Below are 27250 nucleotides of genomic sequence, written 5' to 3' on the forward strand. Positions count from 1 at the left end.
TGGTTGCTCCAACCTAAGCACCAAGCAGTCGGTCATGGGGACACTAGTAATGGCCACTGGGGAAAAACGAAGCGGATGCCTGATAATGGCTGCAACACCACCGCCTGATTTGCCCGGGGGGCGGTTGACTTGAAGTATGTAGTAGCCCTGCGGGATTGCAGCCAAGATATCAGGAGAGGAGTCTTCAGTGAGCCAGGTCTCGGTGAGAAATAAAATATCAGGTTGCTCGGATACTAGAAGATGGAAAACATCCAGCTGATGGCTGACCAGGGAGCGGGTGTTAAGGTAGATCACTGATAGCTTAGGTTTACGGGCCCTAACAGGTGGTGGAGAAGTAGTCCTGAGAGCTTGATCAGCCGGTCTGGAGGCGCCCGGTAGAGATGTGATCTCGGGGAAAGCCTTTCTAGCCGTAAGCAGACCCAATGAAGCAAGTCTGGAGGAGGACTCTGGGGGGGGGGGGTCGTGGGATCATGGAGGTGGATGAGGAAAGAACGAGAGTATACAAAGGAACAAGCATAGTGGCGTGTCCCGTGCCCCGGTCGGCCGCGGACTGGCGCAGACTGGCACCCCTTTGGCGTGGCTTCGGCGCGGTGACGGCGCTCCCGCTGCGCTCGGCCGCTGCGCTTCCGGGTGGCCATTTTATGCTCTAAGCCCCGCCCCCGCCCCCAGCTAGAACGCTAACTCCGTTCTGGAAGGGGAGCCGGCTCTGAACAATGGAGCTCACCCTGCCCTCCACACAAACGGCACGAAGCCGCGATGGAACGGGGCTAAGGGTACACAGACAGTAATAGTGGTGAGTTAAAAATTATGATTAGCAATTAGTACATCAATTGTAACCAGTTCTAAAATGCAGTTAAGCAAAATACGATTTTTACAAACAGCGTTATAGCATTATCGAATGGGCTAAGCAGCGTGCAGAGGAGGAGCCCCTCGCAATCTGCACGGACTCTTCAGCAAAAAACACCCAAGGAGCTGCCACCACCTTGTTAGTTGCCCGAGCCCCCAATCGCGCTAGATCTTATGCTCTAAGCCCCGCCCCCAGCTAGAACGCTAACTCCGTTCTGGAAGGGGAGCCGGCTCTGAACAATGGAGCTCACCCTGCCCTCCACACAAACGGCACGAAGCCGCGATGGAACGGGGCTAAGGGTACACAGACAGTAATAGTGGTGAGTTAAAAATTATGATTAGCAATTAGTACATCAATTGTAACCAGTTCTAAAATGCAGTTAAGCAAAGTACGATTTTTACAAACAGCGTTATAGCATTATCGAATGGGCTAAGCAGCGTGCAGAGGAGGAGACCCTCGCAATCTGCACGGACCCTTCAGCAAAAAACACCCAAGGAGCTGCCACCACCTTGTTAGTTGCCCAAGCCCCCAATCGCGCTAGATCTTATGCTCTAAGCCCCGCCCCCAGCTAGAACGCTAACTCCGTTCTGGAAGGGGAGCCGGCTCTGAACAATGGAGCTCACCCTGCCCTCCACACAAACGGCACGAAGCCGCGATGGAACGGGGCTAAGGGTACACAGACAGTAATAGTGGTGAGTTAAAAATTATGATTAGCAATTAGTACATCAATTGTAACCAGTTCTAAAATGCAGTTAAGCAAAGTACGTTTTTTACAAACAGCGTTATAACATTATCGAATGGGCTAAGCAGCGTGCAGAGGAGGAGCCCCTCGCAATCTGCACGGACTCTTCAGCAAAAAACACCCAAGGAGCTGCCACCACCTTGTTAGTTGCCCGAGCCCCCAATCGCGCTAGATCTTATGCTCTAAGCCCCGCCCCCAGCTAGAACGCTAACTCCGTTCTGGATGGGGAGCCGGCTCTAAACAATGGAGCTCACCCTGCCCTCCACACAAACGGCACGAAGCCGCGATGGAACGGGGCTAAGGGTACACAGACAGTAATAGTGGTGAGTTAAAATTATGATTAGCAATTAGTACATCAATTGTAACCAGTTCTAAAATGCAGTTAAGCAAAGTACGATTTTTACAAACAGCGTTATAGCATTATCGAATGGGCTAAGCAGCGTGCAGAGGAGGAGCCCCTCGTAATCTGCACGGACTCTTCAGCAAAAAACACCCAAGGAGCTGCCACCACCTTGTTAGTTGCCCGAGCCCCCAATCGCGCTAGATCTTATGCTCTAAGATACTCCTTCCTAATAGTTAGTGGTATCCCCCATACTCAACCTCGCATATTGATTTACTTCTGACCGTAACCAGAGAAAATCCCTAGTTGTATTTACGAGCATGTGTTTTGAAAAGGTTTCTAAATACTCATTCACCCAAACAGTTGTGTTGTGGTCCCATTTTGTGAGACATTATGACCCTAGACATTTTTACTATTACCCTCGTCTGGGATTACTCTACATCATATTAAATCATGTTGGTGCAATAAATACATAATGCCAGAATGGTAAATATCCAAATTTAAATTTACACTCCTAAGTCAAGTGTTAGTAAATTTTAAGTGTGCACACAGCTTTGTGGCTCGATTTCCTTAAGGCCAAGGGCCCGATTCACAAAGAGCTTCCACACTCGTGGCAGAGGCCTCGCAGTCCTGGGGGACCTCAGCAATGAGAAACTGCAATGCGGAGGTCCCCTGGCATAATGAAAACTGAGGGGGCCTTCTTGCATGGTACATGGAGGGGCCCCCTCCGGGCCCAATCATGAGCTCTTTTCGGCCAGAGTGCAGTGCTGAGGGAGCCCTCTGGAGCTTGGGGCCCCCCACACTGCGGGGGCTGAGGGGGCCTGTGTTACGCCCCTGTGGATGTCCTGTCCTGTCCTGTGGGGCATCCAACATGAGTGCAGAGGCCCTTTGTGAATCGGGCCCCTCAGTTTTTAGTTACTGCAGAAAAGATGGAAAGTGAGTCAGGCAGGCACAAGCAGTACACAAATAAAAAAAGAAGCGTTAGAGGGCAGAATTAGTGAATTTAATTAGTGCTCAGAGGTTTGGGATATTGATCAACTGGCATGTGGTGGGGTCAGCTTGTTAGAAACTGAGAGGGAGGAGAAAGGTATGTGTTCTTCTGCCAGCACATCTAAACTACATATAATTGATGACAGCAAGAATACCATTGACACAAAGTTTGAATGCCATAAAAATAAAACATTTTAATAGATAAATAAATTAAAAACAGCTTAGGGCAGTTTTATTTGCACTCATGACTCCTGGACATTTCACAATCTCTGTATTGCATTATTCCAAAAGACCACTGAGTGAAATATACCCATCTCAGTACATTCAAAATCATTAAAGACAATGTGCAACACCAACGAACAGATGTACCCGATTCCCTTTTTTCTTCTTTGGCATAATATTTTAGATCAATCTTAAAATGTACAGTACGTTAGCCTGTCTGGAATGCACACATAAAGTTCTCCATGGGAGGTGAAACAGAAAATTAAAGTCATCTATACCAAGCGCCTCTAACAGTTTCCATATGAAACCACGAGCTCGGTACTATAAACTATTTACTTTAGGCAGGAGGGTGTCATGTTCTATTAAAGTGTTTAAATGTAACATTCACTTTGGCAGCGTGTTTAAAGGGCGGCACTCTGCCGCATCCGTCAGAAAATAATCCCAGGCACGTGCTGGGGGTCTCATGTTCATATCTCTGTGTAATAACATGTTTCCACTTGATTGTAAAATAGGCTTCACGCTACCAAGTGAGGAGAAGCCCCACATACAAATATTACCAACATTGAAAAAACTAAAGATAAAAAAGCAGCCTTCTTTATATAACATTTCTTGCCTACTTTTCTGGCTGAATTTCATTTTGGAAATGTGTCCTTTGCTCCTAAACTGAATGAATATGGCATACTTCAATGAAGTCTGTTTCTTCTTGCCTAACATAGCTTCAGTTTCCTCTTTACATGTATTGTAATATTGTGTTACTTTTAAATGAAAATGTATCGTACAGCATGTTGTGGTGAAACCAGCACTATCGCTTTTTGAAACATTAGAAGACCCTTTGAGAACATCTCAGGTAATGCTGTCAACGTTTGGTACTATATATTTTGAAAATTCCCAAAATAACGTTATTTGGTAGCACCGTTACACATTTACGGTTATAGTTCAAGATCTACATCAAGTTTAGGACACGTCACAGTACTTCAATTGTGAGATATTCAAAAACAAGCAATTCATCCCAGCCAACCAATTTGCCAGTGGGTAATTTGGACATCAAAAAGACATATCTTAGACAATCATTTATCATGAGACATCAGATGCGGAATTGTGGGTCTGTCCACCAACAAGACGTGCGTGGCAACCTATGGATTTTCCATGTGTTAGATTTATCTTGCTCTCAATTTTCTTTTTCTTTTTTTTCCCCACCACCATACACGTACTTTGCTTCTTTTTTTTGTCCACATCTTTATACCATGGTCCCCACACTCCTCCATTTAAATGAGGGTTACTTCTGGGGTCTTTGGGTGGGTATCTAACTGGGACAGCTGTTTTATTGAATTGAGAAAGTCTCCGCAGAAGCTGCTTCACCACATCTGGATAGGTACGCGAAAGATCCACTCGCTCATATGGGTCAGCTGTGATGTTAAAAAGCCACACCGTTTGTCCATTTGTCCAAGAAATGCGCTCACTATTCCGGCGGCTCAGACCAACATTGCTAAAACTCTGAGGTGGCACCCAGTCACTGTTGCCAGGATTACCTGTGAGAAGTTTCCAGTGATTTACCCTAATCGCTGACTGAATTGCTGTGTTCCATATACCAAAACCTGCTGTCCAAGAACCATTTCTAGCCCTGAGGTAAATGGGATCAATATTGTGAAGGATATCCACTCTAGCGGACCGTCTGCCTTCACTTATAGTCTCCCATATGTCGTAGCCATCTAATTGGATATCTTCATCGATCTTCCCCTCAGCCAAAGTGACCAAAGTTGGGAACCAGTCGGTGATATGCACCAACTCCTTACATACTGAACCTGGATTTGTTAGAAGCGGGCTATGGACAAATCCAACTGCACGGATGCCTCCCTCCCAGTAGGTTCCTTTGCTTCCTCTTAAAGGCCAGTTGCTGCCTCCAGCCAGTGGTTGCCCCCCATTATCTGATGAATAAATAATAATGCTATTGTTATAGTAGCCATATCTTTTCAAGGCGATAGTGATATTGTTGATTGCTTCGTCCAGGCATGACAACATAGCAGCATACCTCCTTCTATTTATGTTGGTGATTGATCTGTATTTTTCCAAATACTTTCCCGGTGCTTGCAGAGGTGAATGAACTGCTTGGTAAGCTACATATAGGAATAAGGGCTTCTTTGGACTATGAGTGGCTAAGATGTGTTTCACTCTTTGTGTGTACATTTGGGTTGAGTATACACCGTTGTCATGATTCCACGCTGCTTTGTCATTCTCGTACAAGTCATATCCACATATGCCAGGGCTGTCACATTTATAATGCGTGTAGTAATCTCCATTCCCCAACAGTGAGCCAAAAAAAGTATCAAATCCTCTCTGTGTTGGCATGCATTCTTTCCGATAAAAGCCTAAGTGCCACTTTCCAACCATGTGCGTTGAATAGCCGACCTCTTTCAGCTTCTGTGGTAGGGTTACATTATCCAAAGGCAGGCAGTTGGGCTGAGAGGGCCTTATGATGGAATGCTGAAGGCCAGTGTGGATTTGGTATCTGAAAAGAGAAGAACAAGCAATATTGAACAAAAAGTCAAGAGTACAGCTTACCATGCAAGACATGTTCATTGGCATGCATTATATAGATACATATTTATATAACATGGTTACGCCTTTTTATTGAATGTCTGCCAGTAGTTTCAAAGCTTGTATTTGACAGACGTGAGGTCTAACTCTGAACTATTTTAAGTAATTCACAGTGCTGACCTCATTTTCAAGATATTAATATTCTCTAAACAAAAATAAAATAAAATGGATGGTTTACACCATTTCAGAGCTGCTTGAAAAAACCACTTCTACAATAACAATTCTTAGACCATTAATCAGCCCACACCGAACAAGTTCACCCTCGCAGGTCCATCCTTGATGCAAGTATCTACTAATGAATCCTTTCCGGTGTGTGAGAATAAACACTGTAAAAGCAGAACTTTGTCTCTAAAAAGATAGCTTCTAGCTCTTATTTTCTCTCTTTTATCAACTTGCTCTTATTTTCTCTCTTTTGATGTGCCTTGTTGAATCTACTTAGGCTCGTGTTCCAAGCTGCTCATTAAATTCCGACCCATGCGTGAACCCCTTTTTATGCATGGGTCGGATTTATGAGTTTGAAGGTATTTAACACATGACAGTTATTGGATGCGTTAAATACCTGAACAATTGTTAAATTCCGTCAGGTTTAACAAGGAAAAATGTATGGTAGTTTCCATACCATTGGTGCGTTAAACAGCAAAATCTGCATGTTATTCCCCAGAAAATCATAATAGGTGTTATTTCTCACACCTGGTAAATAACGACCCCTTTGGCATTATTATTTACCAGGTGCGATAAATAGCACCTATATTTGTAATCAGGCTCTTATAGTGCTAATGAAAAATAAAGAAAAGCATTTTACATAACACATTTTATTAAGGTTAGCACAGACATAGACATATCTGTCAGTGTAAACCCTCGATCTCCCTGCCTTCCTCCATGATCCAATAATAGGTATAGACAATCATTCATTGATACCCCCACGTCCGTCCCATACCCATCCTCCATACCGTGAAGTCTGCACATCCCAAATGTACTTTTTTTGTCCTTTAGGGAAGGGGTCTGACTTCCTGTTGTGTCAGATGAACTCCTTATACTGGGCCCTAGCAGCCCATATTTTGTGGTGCTTCTGTGGACAGCCTCTAGCGATGTAGATAGATAAGGATTTCCAGGCTCATACATCTGTTTATACTCGCCTTCCATCTCTATGTGTGGAGTATCCTCGTCTTTCCACACTTTGGTGATACCTCTTTTGGAAACTGCTAAGCTCAGCCACATGATGACCACTTAGTATCTATCACTGTCTGTGTCTATAGTGACATGGAGTGGAGAACAGCCATAACAACGCAGAGATTACCCCGCACTGCCATTACAACGCGGGGATTACAACGAAAGTCGTTACAACGACTTTCGCTGGAGGGCGCTGTTGGATAGGGAATAGTTTAATTTTCTATCCAACACCTTCCCTACTGTCAACGTGGGCTGGAGTTGGAATAGAAAATTAAACTATTCCACTATCCAGCGCCCTCCAGCGAAAGTCGTTGTAACGACTTTCGTTGTAATCCCCGCGTTGTAATGGCATGCGGGGTAAAAGCCTGCGTTGTATTGACATACAATCCACGGAGTAGGGTATATTTGGGGTCCCTAGGCAGGATCCATCCAAATATCTTACCCAAGAAGGTGAGCACTCCCTCCCAGGAGGGCCTCAATGCATTGCAGTCCCACATCGAATGAAGAAAGGTTCCCACAAGCATCCCACATCTCAGACCTGTTGGAGAAGCTATCACTCCCATTTTCCATGGCTGTTCCATGTAAAGTATACTCGATGTAAGTATTTAAGTTAAATCAATTGAAATTGTAATGCTATTGCCGTCTCCCTGAGGGATACAAGTGCTTCTCTCCAGTCATCACCTGTTAGTGGCCCAGATCTACATCTACATCCCATGCTGCTCTGAGGTTGTGGAAGGTGTCATTGGAGTTGATCACAAGGTTACAGTAGACCTTCGAGATCTTATGGGTGATGAGGTCCTCCAGAAGGATATTGGCCTTGATGGGACTGTAGTCTGCAGCTTGGGTAGAGAAAATTTGTTTTGAGTAAGTGTGTGCAGGAGTTGAAGATATCTAAAAAATTGGCTCTTGTGCATGTCATACTCCACTTGGAGATCAGCAACGGATTTAAGCGTAGTGCCTTTTATAATGGATGTATGACTCTACTACAAAAGCCAGAATGCCGAAGGCTTTTGTAATGAAGGCGTTATAACAAAACTGTCTTTACCACAGACTGCCTGTAACTGTCATGCCTAAGCGTGTATGCAGTAAAAGAATGGACAAGTAGTTCTACCTTAATTTCTTCGTCACTTTAGAGAACATTCCCCAAATCAAAATGGCTACATGTTTTCACGCTGTAACGAAAAGCACAAAGTTATATTGCTTTAAAAAAATGTTTGTTCTGTAACGTATGATATCCTTTTAAAAAACACATTCCAAAACAAATTTTCTTTTTTAAAAATATGCACCAAAGCATAAACAGCTAAATGTTGCTGACCATCAATTTGTAGTCAGTTGCTCTGTGACACTGAGCACCACCAGACTAGTCCGACACCTGCACTGTCAATAACTGTTGTAGCTCGAGACAGTGCCACTCAGTGACCAAAGCAAGTACTGCATTTAGACCTACTGTTCTATTATAAGCTTAGAAATAAAAAAATATATATATTTATAAGATATTTTTAATATGCTTCAGAAAATTTGCCAGTTTCACAGCTAACTGTATTAATGTACAAGGAATGAATTACTGCTAAAGTAAGAATGTTTTTCTTTGGTCTGGTAAAATAAAGGTTCAAATAAATGTTTAAACAATTAACAATTTGGTTAAAAAAAGAACAATGCCCTCTTGGAACATGTTCTTCAGAATGTTATGAGGGGAAAATGTATTAAAAAAATGCACCTCTAAAGTGATGAACCAATTTAAAATATGTGTACTAAGAATAGACTATATACCCAAAACAAATGTACTGAGGACATCCCTTAGGTTGATCTTACAGAGTGACAAGGAGAATATTGGTGAAATACAACTCCTCTTCAGTAGTCTCTCAGCTCAGCTACTGGACAATGCTGGGGGCAGCTTTATTTAAAAAAATAAAATAACTATTGCGGGCCGTTTTACATAACAATATAGTTGTTCAATTTCCATACTTTAGAGCAGGTTCCTGTATTTTGATGATTGTGAAGTAGCCACAGTATATGTTACATATATTTTCTAAAAAACGACATATGTTGTTTTTTCCCACAGTACAGGGAACCTGTTGTGGCATTTGCATTCCAGTCAAACCATACTCCTTCTTATCACAGAAAAAGCTTGTCTTCTCATTGTAAGTATAACGTTGTTATAATATACAAGTAAAATAAACAATCCAACACATGAATGTTAAAAAAATAAGTACATTTCACTGGTTCTGGATAGGAATTGAGTAAAAAAAAACATTAACCCATTTTGGGACAATCACTCAGATCAGGGAGTGGACAGTGGCGGGGGTGGGGTAATTTTCTATTCCCACTCTGCTGGAGGTATCCCTCAGGGTAGATGCTGGACAGTGGATGTGGGGAAAATGTATTATTCCCACTCCGCTGGGGGCATCACTCAGGGCAGGTGCTAGACAGTGGCTGGGTGTAAAATTTACTATTCCCACTCCACTGGGGGCATCCATCAGGGCAGGTGCTGGAGGGCCAGCCTTGGGCAGCCCCAGCCCATGCAGGTAAGAATGGTAGGGCCTGGTGGGAGATTTAGACAGATAATGATGAGGGAAAATATATAATGTATTTAATTTTCCCTCATCATCATCCGTCAAAATCCTCCCCCACCAGGCCCCACCACACCACCGCTCTTACCTGCATGGGCTCTGGCTGCTGGAGAGTAGTTTACTATTCTGACTCCACATGAGGCATCCCTCAGGGCAAGTGCTGGACAGCGGCTGAGGTCAAATTTACTATTCTCACTCCACAGAGGGCATCCCGCAGGATAGGTGCTGGACAGTGGCTGGGGGGCTATTTTACTATTCCCACTCCGCTGGGTGCATCCCTCAGGGCAGGTGCTGGACAGTGGCTGGGGGCTAATTTACTATTCCCACTCTACTGGGGGCATCCCTCAGGGCAGGTGCTGGACAGTGGCTGGGGGTCAACTTTACAATTCCCACTCCACTGGGGGTTTCCCTCAGGGCAGGTGCTGGACAGAGGCTGGGGGTCACATTTACTGGTCCCATACTGCTGGGGACGTCCCTCAGGGTAGGTGCTGGACGTTGACTGGGGGTCAAATTTACTATTCTCACTCCTATGGGGACATATCTCAGGGCAGGTGTTGGACAGTGGCTGGGGGGCTAGTTTAATATTCTCACATTGATGAGGGTGTCCCTCAGGGCATGTGCTGGCCAGTGGCTAGGTCGCTAATTTACTATTCCCAAATCTCTGGGCTGCAACCCTCAGGGCAGGTGCTGGACAGTAGCTGGGGGTCTAATTTACTATTCCCACTCTGCTGAGAGCATTCCATAGGGCAGGTGCTGGACAGTGACTGGGGGTCAAATTTAGTATTCTCACTTTGCCAGGTACTAATTATCAGTCAGGGTTTGGATGTACTCTGGTTTATTAATATATTCACAAACAAAACAGTAAATAATCTTCTGGTATAATTGTGTTATATTTGTAACAGGAGGACCACAACCAAGTTGAGAAAGGTCAAACATATGTCTTTAATCTTGCTTCGAGAAACCACATACCCAAGTTCAATAATCAACCAAAAAACAACTTCATCCAAGACAATATTAATGTAAACATAAGATTTAAGTCAAATTTATTGAGCAACACGCTAACAGTATTTTCCTCCCTCAAGGCATATTGTAGTTTTGAAATTGTTAATACATTGTCTTTCAAAAGAAAATTCCCTTTAACTCTTTTTCACCTCTTGCTGAAAGTAATAGCTTGTTCATTTCTCCACCCTATCAAGAGGAAAAAGATAACAAAATGACATTTTGTAATGAATATGCCTTTTCTTTTTTCATTTTGTTTCCACAGAACTGAACAAAATGGCATCTTCCTGCCAAGCTTTGTATGTCAAATCTACATGTGGAAACCAGCTTTTAAAGTATAATGGCTATCTTTACTGTAAGGAGAAGATAACTGAGGCCAGTAATTATTGGAGGCGTGTGTATTATCACTCATCCCACTGCACAGGCAGAGCATTTACCCTGGAGCACATTGCCCTTAGTACAACAGAATATAACCACTCTGCCTCTGCATTGATGATAGTTTAGAGAACATGTGCAGCACATAAATTAATGCTGGCATCCACCTCCAATGATCCATGTGGCTCAGTTTTGTGGGGGGCATCACAAACTATTCCCATGCATGTTGCTAGCAGTATGCCATCCATTCCCAGCCTCCATAGAATGGTGCTGTTAGATTTGGGGGTCTCTGTTTGGCACAGGTAGGTACTTGTGACAAACAGGGACCCTCTCCTCTAGTCAGGGAAAGGGGATTACACACCTAAAATAACCCCTGCTCACCCTCTAGGTTGCGTGGCGCGAGTAGTCAAGGTTTATTTCAGAGTCGTTGTAAGTTAAGCAGTTGTGACCACAGACAGTAACACAGTGACAACACTACAAATGGACACCACACAGGTTTTTTTATCAAAAATAAGTAGACTTTATATAGAGTTACCACAAGACCATAAACAACAAAAATACACACTATGATTACTTTAAGATGGTAGATTAAGCTTGGTTCAGTTCAGTTCTTAGATGCGACACTCTGCGTCAATGTACCTTAAGTTGTGTTGAGCTTCCACGACAAGCAATGTCGCAGCGATGGGAAATGCGGCAAAGTCAGGTGCAAAGAAATAAAGACATGAAGATCTTCCAGATGCGGCAAGCTTCTCGGGGATGCGAGAAGCTCTCAGTTCGATGCGTGGACTGCAGCGGTGACACCCTTACGATGCGACGGCAACAGCTCCAGCGGCGACGCTCTTCTCCACAATGCGTGAAGCTTCCGCTCGATGCGGCAACTACAGCGGCGACATCCAAGATGCGACGGCAGCAGCTCTGACGGCGGCACGCTTCTCGGGGATGCGAGGTGCTCTTGATCAATGCGGTGCAGTGCGACAGTTCCAGCGGCGACACCCTCCTTCTCCGGAGTTGCGACGGCAGGCACAGCGACGGCGACACGCTCCGACCTCGTTGCGAGATTCTTCTCCTGATGCGGTGCAGTGCGACAGTTCCAGCAGCGACACCCTCCTTTCTCCGGAGTTGCAACGGCAGGCACAGCGACGGCGACACGCTCCGACCTCATTGCGAGATTCTTCTCCTGATACGGTGCAGTGCAACAGTTCAAGCAGTGACACCCTCCTTTCTCCGGAGTTGTGACGCAGGCACAGCGACGGCGACGCGCTTCTTCTCGTTGAGTCGCGCTTCCAGCTCCTTGCGACATGCAGTTCCTCAGAAGGCCCAAAACAGCAGCAGGCACTTCCAAAGAACTCTGGGGAGCTGGGGGGGTGAAGTCTGTTGTCCCTGAGACTTCAGCAGGAGGCAAGCTCTTTTCCAAGCCCTTGGAGATCCTTTACAAGTTGAAAGCAAAGTACACAAAGTTCCTTTCTCCTTCCTTTGGCAGTAAGGCAACCACTGCAGGCCAATCTCCCAAGCAGCACTTCAGCTTGGGAATAGTCTCTCCTCAGTTTCTTCGGGTTCCTCTCCTCAGTAAAGGTTTCTTCTTTGTAGTCCAAAGTGATCTAATTTCATGGGATCAGGGTCCCAATATTTATACCCAGAAATCCTTTGTTCTCTGAGGGGAGAGGGGCCTTTGCCCAGTCCAAACCAGTTCTGAAGCACTCTGTTTACCAGACTTCTCCTTTCCTTGCACAGTGCAGGGCATGCGCATCAGACGCCCCACAGGAGGTGGAGCCAGCATTGTGGAAGGCAAGTACAGTCCTGGAGCACTTTGTTTACAGGACTCCTTCTCTTCTTTCAGTGTGCAGGGCAGAGACATCCGCCGCTCCCCAGGGGGTGGAGCCAGCATTGTGGAAGGCAGGCACAGCCCTATTCAGAGTTCAGGTGCACACCTCCCTCCCATCTGGATGCAGATCTCTCTATTCACCACTGGGTGACTCAGCCTGTCTCCTGGAATTCCCCAGCCCTGTCACTCACAAAACCAGACATAGGAATACATAAACTAGCAGAGGCAGGTTTGAATGGTTAGACAAGCAAATACCTACTTTCTAAAAGTAGTATTTGCAAACACAGAATATTAAAATAAACTTTACTAAAAGATGTATTTTATTATTCTGAGTTCAGGCATACGAAACCTGAATTTCTACAATGTTCTCTGAGACAGTTAGGATTATAAAGTGTAACAATTCTAACAACCCATTCTGGCCTATGGAGAACAGGTAGCCTTGCAATAGTGGAAAACGAAAATGGCTGTAATTCACATGCCACACACATCAGGGCTTGTCCTACCTTATACTTACAAAGCACCCTGCCCTTGGGCCTACCATAGGGGTGACTGATATGAAGAAAAGGGAAGGTTTAGGGAATGGGAAGTGGGTGCACTTGCCCATTCAGCATGGCAGTACCAGACTGCACGCAGGCTCTGCAATGGCAGACCTTAGACACATTTTACAAGGCTGCTTTTGTGGGTGGCACTAACAGTGCTGCAGGCCCACCAGCAGCATTTAGATTACATGCCCTGGCACACTTAGTGCACCAGACTAGGGTCTGACAAGTAAACCAAATAGCCAAACATGGAATCACTAATCCATACATCAATTTACAGTAGGGAGCACTTGCACTGTGGCACTGAATAGCAGTGGCACAGTGCCCAAAGCATCTAATACCAGCAAAAATACATGAGGCAAGCAGCAAAAATGGAAGGGAGACCCACGCCAATGGTGCCAGGTTTAACAGGTACAAAGAAGAAAACAGGCAAGTAATCTACAACATATTGCCCCTCATACATACTCTGATATTAACCTAGCCCCTAAACTTACTTTAACTTTTAGTGACCTTCTCCATGACAACCAAAACCCTAAAAAAGACTACTAATTTGTAGCATGACACAAACCTGATAACTCTTGAGAATTCTGAAATTTGGATGATGGATGGGACCCTTAAATCCATGACCCATCTGTTCACCCAAATTTACACAATTCACGCTAGCAATAAGACCACTGTGCCTTTGGTAAATAGTTTACTACCTGTTGAGCAACCCTGAACCTATATGGAATTTTTATCAGTGGTAAAAGCTAAAACAATGAGTAAAAGTCCAGAGAAAATAAATAATTGATTTTGAATTATCAATGATAAATAAGGTAACCAAATTCAAGGACTTATTTTCACTTTTCCCAGACGTTTTGGCGTAAAATGCAAAAAACATCCTTAGCTGAGTATTGCTTCACAAATAGTAAACTTCAGTTTGATTACGGAAAATAATTGTGCTAATGTTTGTGCCTCCTAACTAGCAGCGGCCGGTGCAGGTAAGCGTGGTGAGGCGGTAGGGTTGGGCGGTGCGGAGGGATGTCAATAAATTAGGGTAAATTACATAAATAAATCCTATTCAATTGTCTGTCGACATTTCCCCACAGCGCCTCACCCCTACCCTCCGCATTTACCTACACCAGCTGCTGCTGCTCCTGACGTTATAATTTACAAACAAGGGATCCCGAAGAGTAGCTGCGGACCACGCGTATCAATTATTATTTCAGCGAACAATGGTCCTGAGCAAACAAGGGATTTTAAGAAAAATTCATATAGACCTTGATGGGTGCTATATATATATTTTTCAATGCCCAGCCGGACATGGATTTTTATTTGAACAATGTTTAAATAGAAACAAGAATGTACGCATAGTCATTTACAGCGGGGCACAGTCCTGTACCCAACATTAGGAAGGAAGTGAGGGAATAAGGAGAAAAAACAGTGTAAACAAACAAAATAACAGGCAATACCTTCAGAGCTATGGTGGCTTGCACTTAAATGTATAGTCAAGCAAGCTCTACCAAACAGTATCCACAATAATTACACACAATGGACAGTTTGTGGTACTGTTTTGAAATGTCGACGTTTCGATCCCAAGCTCCTAGAATAAGGGGATCATCATCAGGACTAATATTTCTACAATTGCCTGGTGTTTAACATTGAAGCCTGTTTGGATAAAGAACAGGGAGAAAAGGGAAACAGCGACCCGTCAGAATCACTGTAATAGTTTGATTTCAGCATGTCAACAGCTAGTGCAAGGATCAAGTGCTTAAGTGATTTCAGACGAACCTCATGCGAACAACACTTGAATAGGTGAAAATATAGCTCGGTAACTAATGGTAAGTTGGTATGGCACCCTAGAAGGAATGCGCTCCTAGATACAGCTGACTTGTGCAGAGAGGAATCTAGAAGGAAGTGCTACTTGGAGTTATATTTATAGTGGTGCTTTGTGAGACTTGGTGATTACTTGTGAATTATCAAGGGAATGTGGATAATGCATTTCTGAGCGTGTGGTTCAAACGGATGATACCGGTTGCGAAAATTATGCCGGTTGAGAGAGGAAGGACGGAGTATAGTTAATTCCTGGGCAACCAGGTGAGTACTTGAAGTCGGGTTACCGGTGGCGAAAAAATGTGGCCGGTTTAAAAGATGGAGGCGAAGTGAATTTTAAGGTGAGTGCACTGAAGCGAGGTCGGGTGAAGGAAGTGCGTGCGGAAAGCTGGGGGGCTAGGCAGCCTTACCATGAAACAGATGGTGGTGTTCATACTTCCGTGAGAGTATAGTTAGACAACCCAATGGGTCAGGCGTAAAATAATTTTACACTGCAATTTCTGAATCTGATTACTTTGCCCAAAATTATGAAAAATTGGCACCCATACTAAATTACTTTGAGGACATCTGAATTGGCCTCTAAGCAGGTCGGGTGACCCGAGGAAGCAAAAATTTGCAATTAAATTCTGGAACTGCTACAAATCCAGTTGAGAGGGAGGTGCAAAAGCTAACAATGCCATAGATGGATGGCACAATTCCTTCAATAAAGCAATTGGCAAACAGCATCCTAATTTATAGCAACTCTTGGAACTTTTGAAGAAGGAACAAAGTGTTCAAGAAATGAGAATTGTAAAATCACTGACAGGTAGCCTGAACCCACGTGTTTCAAAAAAGAGTAAATAAATGTCCCTGGCACACTTAGGACGAGAAAGTAAAAGACAAGAAATGATTAACGGAACGCAGAACAAATCAAACATTCACCCCCAGTCAAGAGACCTGGGTTAAATCTATCGTTCTTTTGCTCACCATGCTTTCTCACGCTAAATCCACTGGGTATGCTCATACTTGGGTCCCGGCTCACTGTGCCATAGTTCGAGCTAGCCTGGCTGATGAGGGGTGATACCACGAAACCGGTCCCAGGATGCTTGTTTCCAGTACAGGGAGGACCTTAGCTGGCAGTTTGGGCTGGATTGTTCCATTGGGAAGGGAAGCAGGGTCAAGACAAATTTGCATATGGCTGGTTCCAAACTGGGGTGGCATTGTGAGCAAAAAAATTAGGGATTAATCTGAGATCTGTGGCTGGGGGTGAATGTTTGATTTGTTCAGCATTCCGTCCATCATTTGTTCTTTTCACTATCTCCGCCAGGCAGAGGTCAGGTGGCACTGTTCCTGAGTACAGAGCCGAAAGGTGGATCTAGTCAATGGGTCAATGAGTTGGGTATGATATTTTTTATTGAGTGTTTGAGGGAACTCGCCGGGGCCCAGTGTCGTCCCTGATTGGAGTCAGGTGAGGACTTCTGCCAACTCTTCTGTTGTGATGTTTTCCTAGCTCTGCGGAGTCTTCCCTTACCAATGGAGCCATTGACAGGTCTCTTATAAACTCTTGCAGGGTCTTCCGGTCAGGTCGACTTGGCTCTGAGTATAGCGTCTCGTAGTAGGAAGCAAAGCACTGGGCTATGTCCACATTTCATATCACCTTTATTCTCTTCTTGTTAAGAATGTGCACAATAGGCTCTGTGTGGGTGGAATTCGGTGCACAACCAGTGAAGAGTCTTGCTTGTCTTGTCCCCCCATGGCTCTGCATGGCAACCCACACCATTAACACCCCATTCATTAGCATTTGTTGAAGGATCTATTGTGTATGTAAAGAATCTATAAGGAGGTTTGGTGTACAGGATGTCATTAGCTCTCTTTCCAGCATCAGTATAAGGGATTCGAGGTCAGCCATTTCTTCTTGTTGCCTACATTTCTTACCCAATAAGTGACATATAACATCCCCCTCACGGGGTGGTTTTCATTGCCTCCCACAGAGTCACAGGAGAGTCTACAGACCCTTTTTCGACTTTAGATATTGAGCAATTGCTGTGTGAATCCACGCCTTGGACTCGCCCATTGCAACCACCACACGTTGAGGCACCAGTTAGCTTTGCACCCCAGCCCCAGTCATAATGTTCGCTCCATTGGGGAATAGCCTGAAACCTTCTAGCTAATATACATGTGTCCATTACCCTGTGTGTTTCAGAGCTCGGCATATTGAAGTATTCTTAGTGTGAAAAGACATTATGTGCTCCTGAAGAATGTGTGTAGCACCTCTCTCTGGGGTGAAAGGACCTCCATGCATCTAGGAAACATGTGAGCTTGTACATAATCTCTCCTAGAGGATTACAGAGGGTAGAATGTTCAACCCCATTAATGCTCCCCACCCAGGATCCAGGGTCATGCCAGGAATTGTGTCACTAGCGCTCCCAATGTGAGTAAAAAGTCAGTGGTGAAAGGTGGGGGTGCATATATACACTAAGGATCGAGATAGGTCACCCATCAAGGAGGCCAGCCACTGCTATCTATCGGCCCCCTGTCTTGCCACACCTGTATCGCTTTAAATGCCACACAGTGGTGGATCAGCAACGCCACTCCTTTTGAACCCCTAGCAAAGCCCACATGGAACGCTTGTGAGCATCCCATCTGCATCAGAAATGGTCACCTATTACCTACCAGGTCTATCTCCTGTAAAAGGAGAACATCAGCTCCATAGCATTTGGCCGTTCCCAGGATAGCTCCCAATTTTACTGGGTCAAGGAGGCCATTGATATTCAATGTAAGGAGGTGTAAGTGATTGTAATGCCGGACCTTATTCTGGGCTAACATTTCAGGGTATATTATGTTGATCAGGAGTTACAGGAGGCAGGTGCACACTGGAAAATGGCCGGTCCTCCCTGGGTGTCTGTGAGATAAAACATGAACCAAACCCCTGCCCCTCCCCTCCCAACACCTTGAAAACTACAGGCATCTGTCATGGAATAAACTGGGGACAGCTGCCAAGCAGGCATATAAACTACAACTTTGTCCCCTTGTGCCAACCTCTCCTTCTCTGTCCCCATAACTCAAACCAAACAAATGTCTGTAGGGTAGGCTGCTTCTGCTGCTGCAAGTGGGTTGGACAGGGTGCTCAACCAGACCCCTAGAATCCACCCTCTGAAGGTCTTGATGTTTTCCATTGGGGTCTCAGATCATCTGACAAACTACCCATGGAGCGCTGGCATCTCTGGTTAGTCTGGGTCATTTGCCAGTATAGTTTCCACTCTTGCCCACCTGTAGACCTCCCTTGAGTCACAGAGCCAAGGGGTGGGGAGCGCCGAAATTCTGGTCTATCTTCTGCCTATAACCAGGCAGCTCCTGGTTTGTCAAGAAAGAGAGTATTGTTGATGAAGATTATTTTGTGGTGGGATGGGAAAAGCAACATATACTAGATCTGGATGGCCCTCACTTTTTGTTTCACGTTGGCCTCATGCTTTGTAATAGTCTCCAGAACCCCTTGATGACACTATATGCACATTTTACACAGTTATGCATTATGTATTTTGAAGGCTGATAAGGCAAATGTGTAAATCAAAATGCACAGGATTAGAATGGTTTACACGGTAAAGGATATGTGCAATGTTAACTTGTCGATGATGTTGAATCAATCAATCAATCAATCAATCAGTGACACTTATAAAGCGCGCTACATACCCGTAGGGTCTCAAGGCGCTGGGGGGGGGGGGGGGTGCCGCTACTGCTCGAACAGCCAGGTCTTCAGCTTCTTCCTGAAGGGGAGGTGGTCTTGGGTCAGGCACAGGTCGGGAGGGAGGGAGTTCCAGGTCTTGGCGGCCAGGTAGGAGAAGGACCTTCCTCCTGTAGTCGCTCTTCGGATGCGGGGGACGGCGGCGAGGGCGTGGTTGGCTGATCGGAGGTGGCGTTTGGGAGCGTAGAAGTTGACTCGGCTGTTGAGGTAGCTCGGGCCTCGGTCGTGTATGGCTTTGTGTGCGTGGGTGAGGAGGCGGAAGGTGATTCTTTTGTTGACGGGGAGCCAGTGAAGGTCTCTCAGATGTCCGGAGATGTGGCTGGTTCGTGGGATGTCGAGGATGAGTCTGGCTGAGGCGTTCTGGATCCGCTGGAGTCTCTTCTGGAGCTTGGCGGTGGTACCGGCGTATAGGGCGTTGCCGTAGTCCAGACGGCTGGTGACGAGGGCCTGGGTGACGGTCTTCCTGGTCTCGGTGGGGATCCACCAGAAGATCTTTCGTAGCATGCGCAGGATGTTGAAGCACGACGAGGAGACGGCGTTGACTTGTCTGGTCATGGAGAGGGAGGAGTCCAGGATGAAGCCTAGGTTGCGTGCGTGGTCTGTCGGTTTGGGTGCGGTGCCCAGGGCGGGTGGCCACCAGGAGTCGTCCCAGGCGGAGGGTGAAGAGCCCAGGATGAGGACCTCCGTCTTGTCTGAGTTCAGTTTCAGGCGGCTGGTCGTCATCCACTCGGCTACCTCTTTCATCCCTTCGTGCAGGTTGGCTCTGGTGGCGGCGGGGTCGTTGGTCAGGGAGAGGATCAGCTGGGTGTCGTCGGCGTAGGAGATTATGCTGAGGTTGTGTTTGCGTACGATGGCCGCGAGGGGGCTCATGTAGACGTTGAAGAGGGTGGGGCTCAGAGATGATCCTTGGGGGACGCCGCAGATGACTTCGGAGGCCTCTGACTTGTACGGTGGCAGGCGGACTCTCTGTGTTCTTCCGGCGAGGAAGGAGATGATCCATTCCAGCGCCTTCTCCTGAATTCCGACGTCGCTGAGGCGCTGCACTAGGGTGCGGTGGCAGACAGTGTCGAATGCCGCGGAGAGGTCTAGGAGGATGAGGGCCGCTGTTTCTCCATTGTCCATCAGGGCTCGGATGTCATCGGTGGCGGCGATGAGGGCGGTCTCGGTGCTGTGATTGGCTCGGAAGCCGGACTGTGAGGGGTCGAGGGATCCGTTCGTCTCGAGGAAGGCGGCCATCTGCTTGTTGACGGTCTTCTCGATGACTTTGGCTGGAAACGGGAGAAGCGAGATGGGGCGGTAGTTCTTGAGGTCGGTGGGGTCCGCTGTTGGTTTCTTGAGTAGGGCGCTGAGTTCGGCGTGTTTCCAGCTCTCAGGGAAGATGGTGGTGTCGAAGGATGTGTTGATGATGTCTCGCAGGTGGGGTGCGATGACAGCGTCGGCCTTGTTGAAGACGTGGTGAGGGCAGGGGTCGGTCGGTGATCCGGAGTGGATGGAGTTCATCGTGCGGATGGTGTCTTCGGTGCTGATCGGGGTCCAGGCGTGGAGGGTGGTGGTGGGGGGTGGTTGTTCGGTCCTGGTGAGCATTGGTTGGTTGTTGAAGCTGCTGTATATGTCCGTGATCTTGTTGTGGAAGTATGAAGCGAGGGAGTTGCAGAGGTCTTGCGATGGGTTGATGTCGTTGTTTCCTGCGCTGGGGTTGGAAAGCTCTTTCACGATGTTGAAGAGTTCCTTGCAGTTGTGTGCGTTGTTGTCCAGCCGGTCCTTGAATGCTGTTTTCTTGGCGGCGCGGATCAGCTGGTGGTGTTTCCGGGTGGCAAGTTTGTAGGAGGTCCTGTTGTCCGGTGTCGGTTCCCTTTTCCAGACTTTCTCGAGGGCTCGGCAGTTCTTCTTGGAGTTCTTGAGTTCGTCGGTGAACCATGGGGCCTTCTTGCTGCCGTGTCTGCTAGGAGGGGTCCTCAGAGGGGCGAGTTCGTCCGCGCAGTTGCTGATCCACTTCGTGAGGTTGTCGGCGGCCTGGCTGGGGTTCGCTGAGCTGGCAGGAGGGTGCTGGCTCAGGGAGGTGGCGAGCTGGTCTGCTGTGATCTTGTTCCAGCTTCTGCGGGCGGCCTGTCGCTGGTGTTGGTGGGTCGTCGTTCTCTTGAAGGTGAAGTGGACGCAGCTGTGGTCCGTCCATTGAAGCTCTGTGGCGTGGCTGAAGTCGATGTCTGTGCTGGATGAGAAGACGGCGTCGAGTGTGTGTCCGGCGCGGTGGGTGGGGGTGGACACCAGTTGCTTGAGTCCCAGGTTGGCGAGGTTGTCGAGCAGGGTGCTGGTGTTGCGGTCGTTGTTGAAAAGACAGATATGGCAGCATACTTTAATTTATTATTAATTATTTGTATTGTAGAGCACATGAGTACTGGTAAATGTTTTGGTAGAAATATTTTTTATCTACAGAATCAAATACATAGATCGGCATTCAAATTACTGAACGGAATGTAGCAACATTTTGACTAAAACAATTGCATCCCTTGGTTCCTCATCAACGTCATGGCACTGAGTCACCCAGCATGCACATGTCCACAGTGCCCTGAGGTGCAGTGGTGCAATCACTTTTGTGCATCAGCCATGGACGTCAGTTAGGGGTCACTAGAGTTCTCAGCTGCGACCCCTGGTTTGCCCCTTGACACCCCTGACCAACTGAGGTTGCAAAATATTTACCAGGAGCACAGGGGCTGTCACATTCCTTAATTTCAGCACGTTTTTCTTTTCACTAATAGTGAATAATATTCTATTATTCACTATTTGTTTAATCAAAAATGGAGCACACTTACCTGTAAGGGGACTTTTGGTGGCAGCCGTGGTAAGTAAAAATGTTTTTAACATTATGTTGTAAATATATATGTTTAACAGTATGTTGTGTGCGTGCTTGCGGGTGAGAATGTGTTCATGTGGGATGTATGTTGTTACAACGCATGCTTTTACCACGCATGCCTTTACCACGCAGGTTTTACAACGTAAGTCGTTACAACGACTTGCGTTGGGGGGTGCTGGATAGTGGAATAGTTTAATTTACTATTCCAATTCCAGTCCCCGTGGATAGTAGGGAAGGTTTTGGATAGTAAATTAAACTATTCCCTATCCTACAGCGCCCCCCAGCGCAAGTCGTTGTAACGACTTGCGTTGTAATACCTGCTTGGTAAAGGTACTGCGTTGTAAAAGTTGTGTGGTAAAGGATGTTCCCCGTTCATGTGAGATGACTGTGTGTATGTGTGAGCATGTGTGTATGTTTAAGCATATGCATGTCAGTGAAAGTGAGTGAGAGTCAGTGACAGGTAGTGAGTGAGACTGTGTGAGATTGAGGCCCAAATTTCTATTCTTTGACACAAGGCAACACTGCACCAAAGTTGCTGTACTGTCTTGCGTCAAAGGGAAAGACAAGAACTGCACCATCTCTACTAAGATATGGTGCATTCATTCTCTCCCTGTGCACTGGTACCCTTTTGACAGCCACATGCCAAAGCACATACCCTAGCGCCATAGTGCATTCTCTGAAGCAGAGGTTTTCTACTGGAAGGAGCACCTTCCAGTACAAAAACTATACTTTAAGGCTGCTCCCACTTTGTATGTGTGCTGAACAATGCAGTACAAATGAAAAGCAGGAAAGAAGAAAAGTGTAAAACATTTCTCCTCATATGCCTGTCTTCAGGAGTATAGGATTTTGATGCACATTCCTCTCTACCAATGTGTGTAGACAGAGATTTGCATCAAAACCTATGGTTGGTTACAAGGGTATGCCCATGCACAACCCATAGGACGCCCACTTGGTGCAAAATAACAAAAAGAAGCGCTTAGCACAATTCTCTGTTACTATGGGATACTATCCAGTGCAAATCAGAATTTCTGTTGGATAGTAAGTTCCATAATAACATTTTGCTCCAGGTTTGCTTCACAAAAGTGAAGCAAACATGGTGCAAAGTGTTAGTAAACATACCTCTGAGTGTCAGTAAGTATGAGGGTGATTGAGTGAATGCAAGTAAGTGAGTGAGAATGAATAAGAATTAGTGTGAGAAGGCGGAAGAGAGCGTGAATGTGATGTTAGGGTCATGTGACATGCCTTCCTGGAAACAATCTGGGCCAAGGGGCAATTGATGTCACTTCCTGTGATGCCATAAAGGACAAAGGGTATGTGATGTCACTTCCGCTATCCCTGGCATTTAGGTGAATCGCAGCCCATCGGCATCACCTACTTCTTACAGAAACTGATGATCATGAATTAAGTGGCACAATAATGCCAAATGCATGATTTGGGAGACAACAGGAGTTGATAATGTAACCCTTTTGTGAATTTTCGAAGTCATTTATTCAGTGGCAGCAAACACCCTGGTCAAATTGCATGTGTGAAAGGACATGATATCACTTCCTATAATGATATTGGCGTCACAAAGCAAGTGATAAATATTCCCCCTCCTCTATAATTTCTGTAAAATGTTACCACCAATCATTCCCACGTTTGCATAAGCAGTACATGTACGCTCTCCTTTCATCAAGAACTATTAATAAGTTCATTTGACCTCTTTTGCTTAAAATTTGCTATTCTGATCTTCCTTACTATACATCTGGCCAGTATCATAGCGTATTGCCTTCTCATTATGCCGTCTTAACTGCTGACGTAAGCAGAGTGATCTAGTATAATAAACTGTTTGAAGACAAGGGTTTCAATTTCAAGTCACTATTTGAAACACTAATGACTTACGTCATCAACATTTGGTGTCATTCCCAAATAATATCATTCAAATATTTGACATTTAACATGAAGATATCAGAACGGCATTTCCCACACCCTTATTCTAAAGGTTACAATTATGCATAATAATACTATTTATACAGGTTTGCACTTTTCAGAATATACTTGATAACAGCTTGTGCTTCGTGCATGCTGATGTGTGAAAATTACAACATTCCATTGCTTCAAAGCAGTTGACCAAAAAGATGAGTTCTATTGAATTGTTATAGACAATAAAATCAAAAAAGGCTGATTTTGAATTGGGGCATAATTAAAGCACTGTTCAACGGAACACGTGTAATATCTAAGCAAAAGTGTTTCAAACAAACGAGTGCCAGTGTGTTCCTTTAAAGAAAAGTGAGTAACCTAAACAGTTAAGATTTAAAATGTGCCTCCATTCAATTTCAATTGTTAGTTAGGGGCGTATCACTGGAAAACTCAACACATATCAACAACACATTCACTATCAGCTTTCTCGGTAAAAAAACGTGCTCAGATACAGTTTCTAAAGTTCATAATGAACTTATGAAGTTATAACAAACTGGAATGCGAGTGGACCATGGGTTCTTCGAAGCTAAGAGACTTGTTGTAATCTCTGTATACAACAGAGTTGAGTAATTCTATTGCTCTTAAAGACATCATGATAAATGGACCAGTGTGCCAAAAAGAATACGTGAGGTGGACGCTATAGTGGACGCTCCAGTGGATTAGTTTGGTTGTCCGCATCAGTCTTTTTAAGAGGTTTCTGAAGGTTAAGCTGTATTGATAACCACTGTTTGTAGGCACCACACACCCATGCATCCCAGGGGTACTTCAGGATGCATGTATACAAGACCTGGTGCTGTATTACCCAAGAGCCCCTGAGGCGCAATGGCTTTGTGTTGCTGCTTTTTGTGTCCCTGTGGCATTTTGGCATTACAGAAGGTGCTGCAGATGCCTGTGCAGAACCTTCTAGACAGGGCTTGAGTCGGGGTACTACGCGGGTGGACGGCGTCCCCCCACTTATTTTACCGGGGGGACGCCGTGCTCCCTGCCAAACAGCTGGACATCACTCTTTGGCCTCTCTGGGACGAGGAGCTCGGCACCTTTCGTGACGCCACTTCCTGTTGTGACGTCACTTCCGGTGACAGTGTTCCCCCACTTCTTTTTTTAGGACTTGTGCCCTGCTTCTAGAACACAGATTGCACCGGCATTTTATGTGCACTCGCACAATATCAAGGGGGCATTCCCTCATGTGCATGGGGGCATGGCTCCATGCAAATGAGAAACATTCTGCCTTTGCGCCCGCATTGCATTACAGATGCGGGCGCAGATGAAAAGGCGCCTTCAAGAGGCGTGGACTGTCCTGACATCCCCTTGCAGGCTGGTTTAGTTACTCACGGCACCCGCCAGCAGTGGGATCATTGGCCCCCTTTCGAAAGCAGGCTGGGTTGCTGTCACACAGTAAATGGTGGGCCAGCTGCTTCAAACAGATGGTGTGCCTTTCACTAATGAACTACACCCGAGGCAGGTACGAGTAGGTGGCTTCGCTGGAGGCAGCGCATTACTGCTAGGAGGGTGCACTGTCACGGTCTGCACCTAGCACACCCATCTAAAATTGCACCGGATTGCAAACAGTGAACCCTATATACTAGGTGGGCCCAAATGGCCAGGCAAAGGTGGAATCACAGCCATACTACAACAACAGCAATGGCTCGCTAAATAGCTAAGACTTGAGAACTCTTCCAAAGATTTCGAGTATCTCCTAGAGAGCTGCAGTATTTAGCTCCACATACCCTCCAAACTGCAGTTACCCTAGTGGACTTTCTTTCATGTTTAGTAGAGGCTGCAGTACCCCTCAGCTTGCTCATCGGCAACTGCAGACCAGTATATCGAATGTATGACATTACAACGCATGCTTTTACCACGCATGCTGTTACGACGCAGTTTTTACAACGCATGCTGTTACAAAGCATAGCGCTTAGGGGTGCTGGATAGTGAATATTTTAATTTACTATTCCAACTCCAGTCCCAGTGGATAGTAGGGAAGGTGTTGGATAGTAAATTAAATCTATTCCCTATCCTAGAGCGCCCCCCAGTGCCCTGCGTTGTAATGACATGCGTTGTAATAGTTGCATCGTAAAGGCACTGCGTGGTAAAAGTTGCGTTGTAAAGGATGTTTACCAGTATATCCATTAGACAATTTGAGTCTTCATTCTAAATTGCTTTGTGAGCCACAGTGAGAGTCTTACACTTCACCCTGACCAGCACTTGGAGCCAATATAAATTAATGAATCATACCGGGCATGGTCATGAGTCGGGCAGAGTGGTGTTTCCTGAATACCACTCTGCATGATTATGAGTCCCTTCGGTTTTACTGGATTCAAAAATAATAGATATGGTGAAGCTGAGCAAAGTTACTCCTGCCAAAAGCAAGTGGATTTTTGAATAAGAAGAGCCCGTTTTTACCTTGTATACTGGACAGCAGCAGCACCTTGAGGTCTTGTGGACCGTAGCAGGCACCAGCACTTCCAAGCATGCCGTCACTTTACCGGAGGGCCAGGACTACAGTTTCCGTCATCCCCTGCGCCAGGGAGGCGCTACCGCGAGCCTACCCTCTTGGTTGCATCTTATTAATAGCTCCAGCATTTACTGTCCACGGTCACCTTTACAATCGGGACTTGTGGGATCGGAGGAGGAGGAAGGATTGACTGTTCTTGTTTAGTGCTCCACCTAGGACATACCGATCCTCACAAAGAATCACCATATCTCCGGTCAGGATCACTGGGGAGACCTTCTTGTGGTGTTGGGCTACTCGAACTCGAGACGGGGGTGTTGGGTTCAGAATCTCGGAGTCACCAGCATCCAGATTCTGGTGCTGAAGTCTTTGATGGGGCACATACGGTGCTCACGAGAGACAGAGTCTCTAATGTGAGTGCAGGACAGGTCCTCTGGGCTCTTGGGGACTGCTGGCTTCTGGACATGCCACTTTTTTATAGTAGGCAGGTCATAGTCGGGACAGGCCAGTAGGGCGGGGGCCAGAGCAGTAGGTTTCCTCTTCTTCCTGGGTCAGCACTGCTCTTCGGTCCTTCCTCTAACTTCCTCGAATCTGAAGCGGCAACATTCACGGTTGCACCTAAAAACTACATTTAGGGGCGTTAAACAGGTGTGCAGGTTGGGACCAATGGATCCCTTCCTTGGGGTGGGAACACCCCCTATTATGCCACCCTCCAGTGGGAGGGGGCATGAGCCTATCCCTAATTGACTGAGCCCCACCATGTTAAGGATGGAGGGACCTGAGATGTGCTTCCCCTCGTCTCCCCCACCTGAGGGGTGGGGATGGCAAAGGTGGGCACACCTCTCTACCTAGCTTGGTTTTCCCGACGATTCTCTCACCGAAAGTGTGGGCCAGAACTGTTGGGAGCCAGTTGCTGAGGACAGCAAAAGAGGCAAGGACAGCTTCCAAAGGTAGCAGGTCTTTGAAGCTATCCCTTTGTGGACCCAGACCATCCTGGGGGAGGAGGCAAGACACCTCTGCCCAGGATGGGCTTTGTTTCTGGACCCAGAGAGCAGAGGCTGTCTACCCAGGGGTCCAGGGGTCCAGAAACCTGTCAGATTGTGGTAAATGTTGGCAGACATTAAGGAACCACTTCAGGGTGTATCTTTAAGATGCCCTCTGAGTGTATTTTGCATTAAATCCCACACTGGCATCAGTGTGGGTTTATAGTGCTGAGAGGTTTGCTACCAAACTTCCCAGTTTTTAGT

The 27250-nt window shown here is 46.1% G+C and overlaps 1 protein-coding gene across 2 annotated transcripts in view; it reads right to left on the reverse strand.

Annotated features, from left to right (window-relative positions):
• Window positions 1–3093: 3093 nt before the first annotated feature.
• The window catches only part of ARSJ (arylsulfatase family member J), a 332453-nt gene continuing 308296 nt past the window's right edge, over window positions 3094–27250 (reverse strand). For both annotated transcript variants that reach the window (XM_078676759.1, XM_078676758.1), the window contains exon 2: window positions 3094–5647. In XM_078676759.1, the coding sequence (XP_078532885.1) occupies window positions 4216–5647 (1432 nt within the window). In that variant the 3' untranslated portion in view covers window positions 3094–4215. The remainder of the gene's footprint in view (window positions 5648–27250) is intronic.

Source organism: Lissotriton helveticus, chromosome 2_1, assembly GCF_964261635.1.
Source record: "Lissotriton helveticus chromosome 2_1, aLisHel1.1, whole genome shotgun sequence".
Lineage (NCBI taxonomy): Eukaryota > Metazoa > Chordata > Amphibia > Caudata > Salamandridae > Lissotriton > Lissotriton helveticus.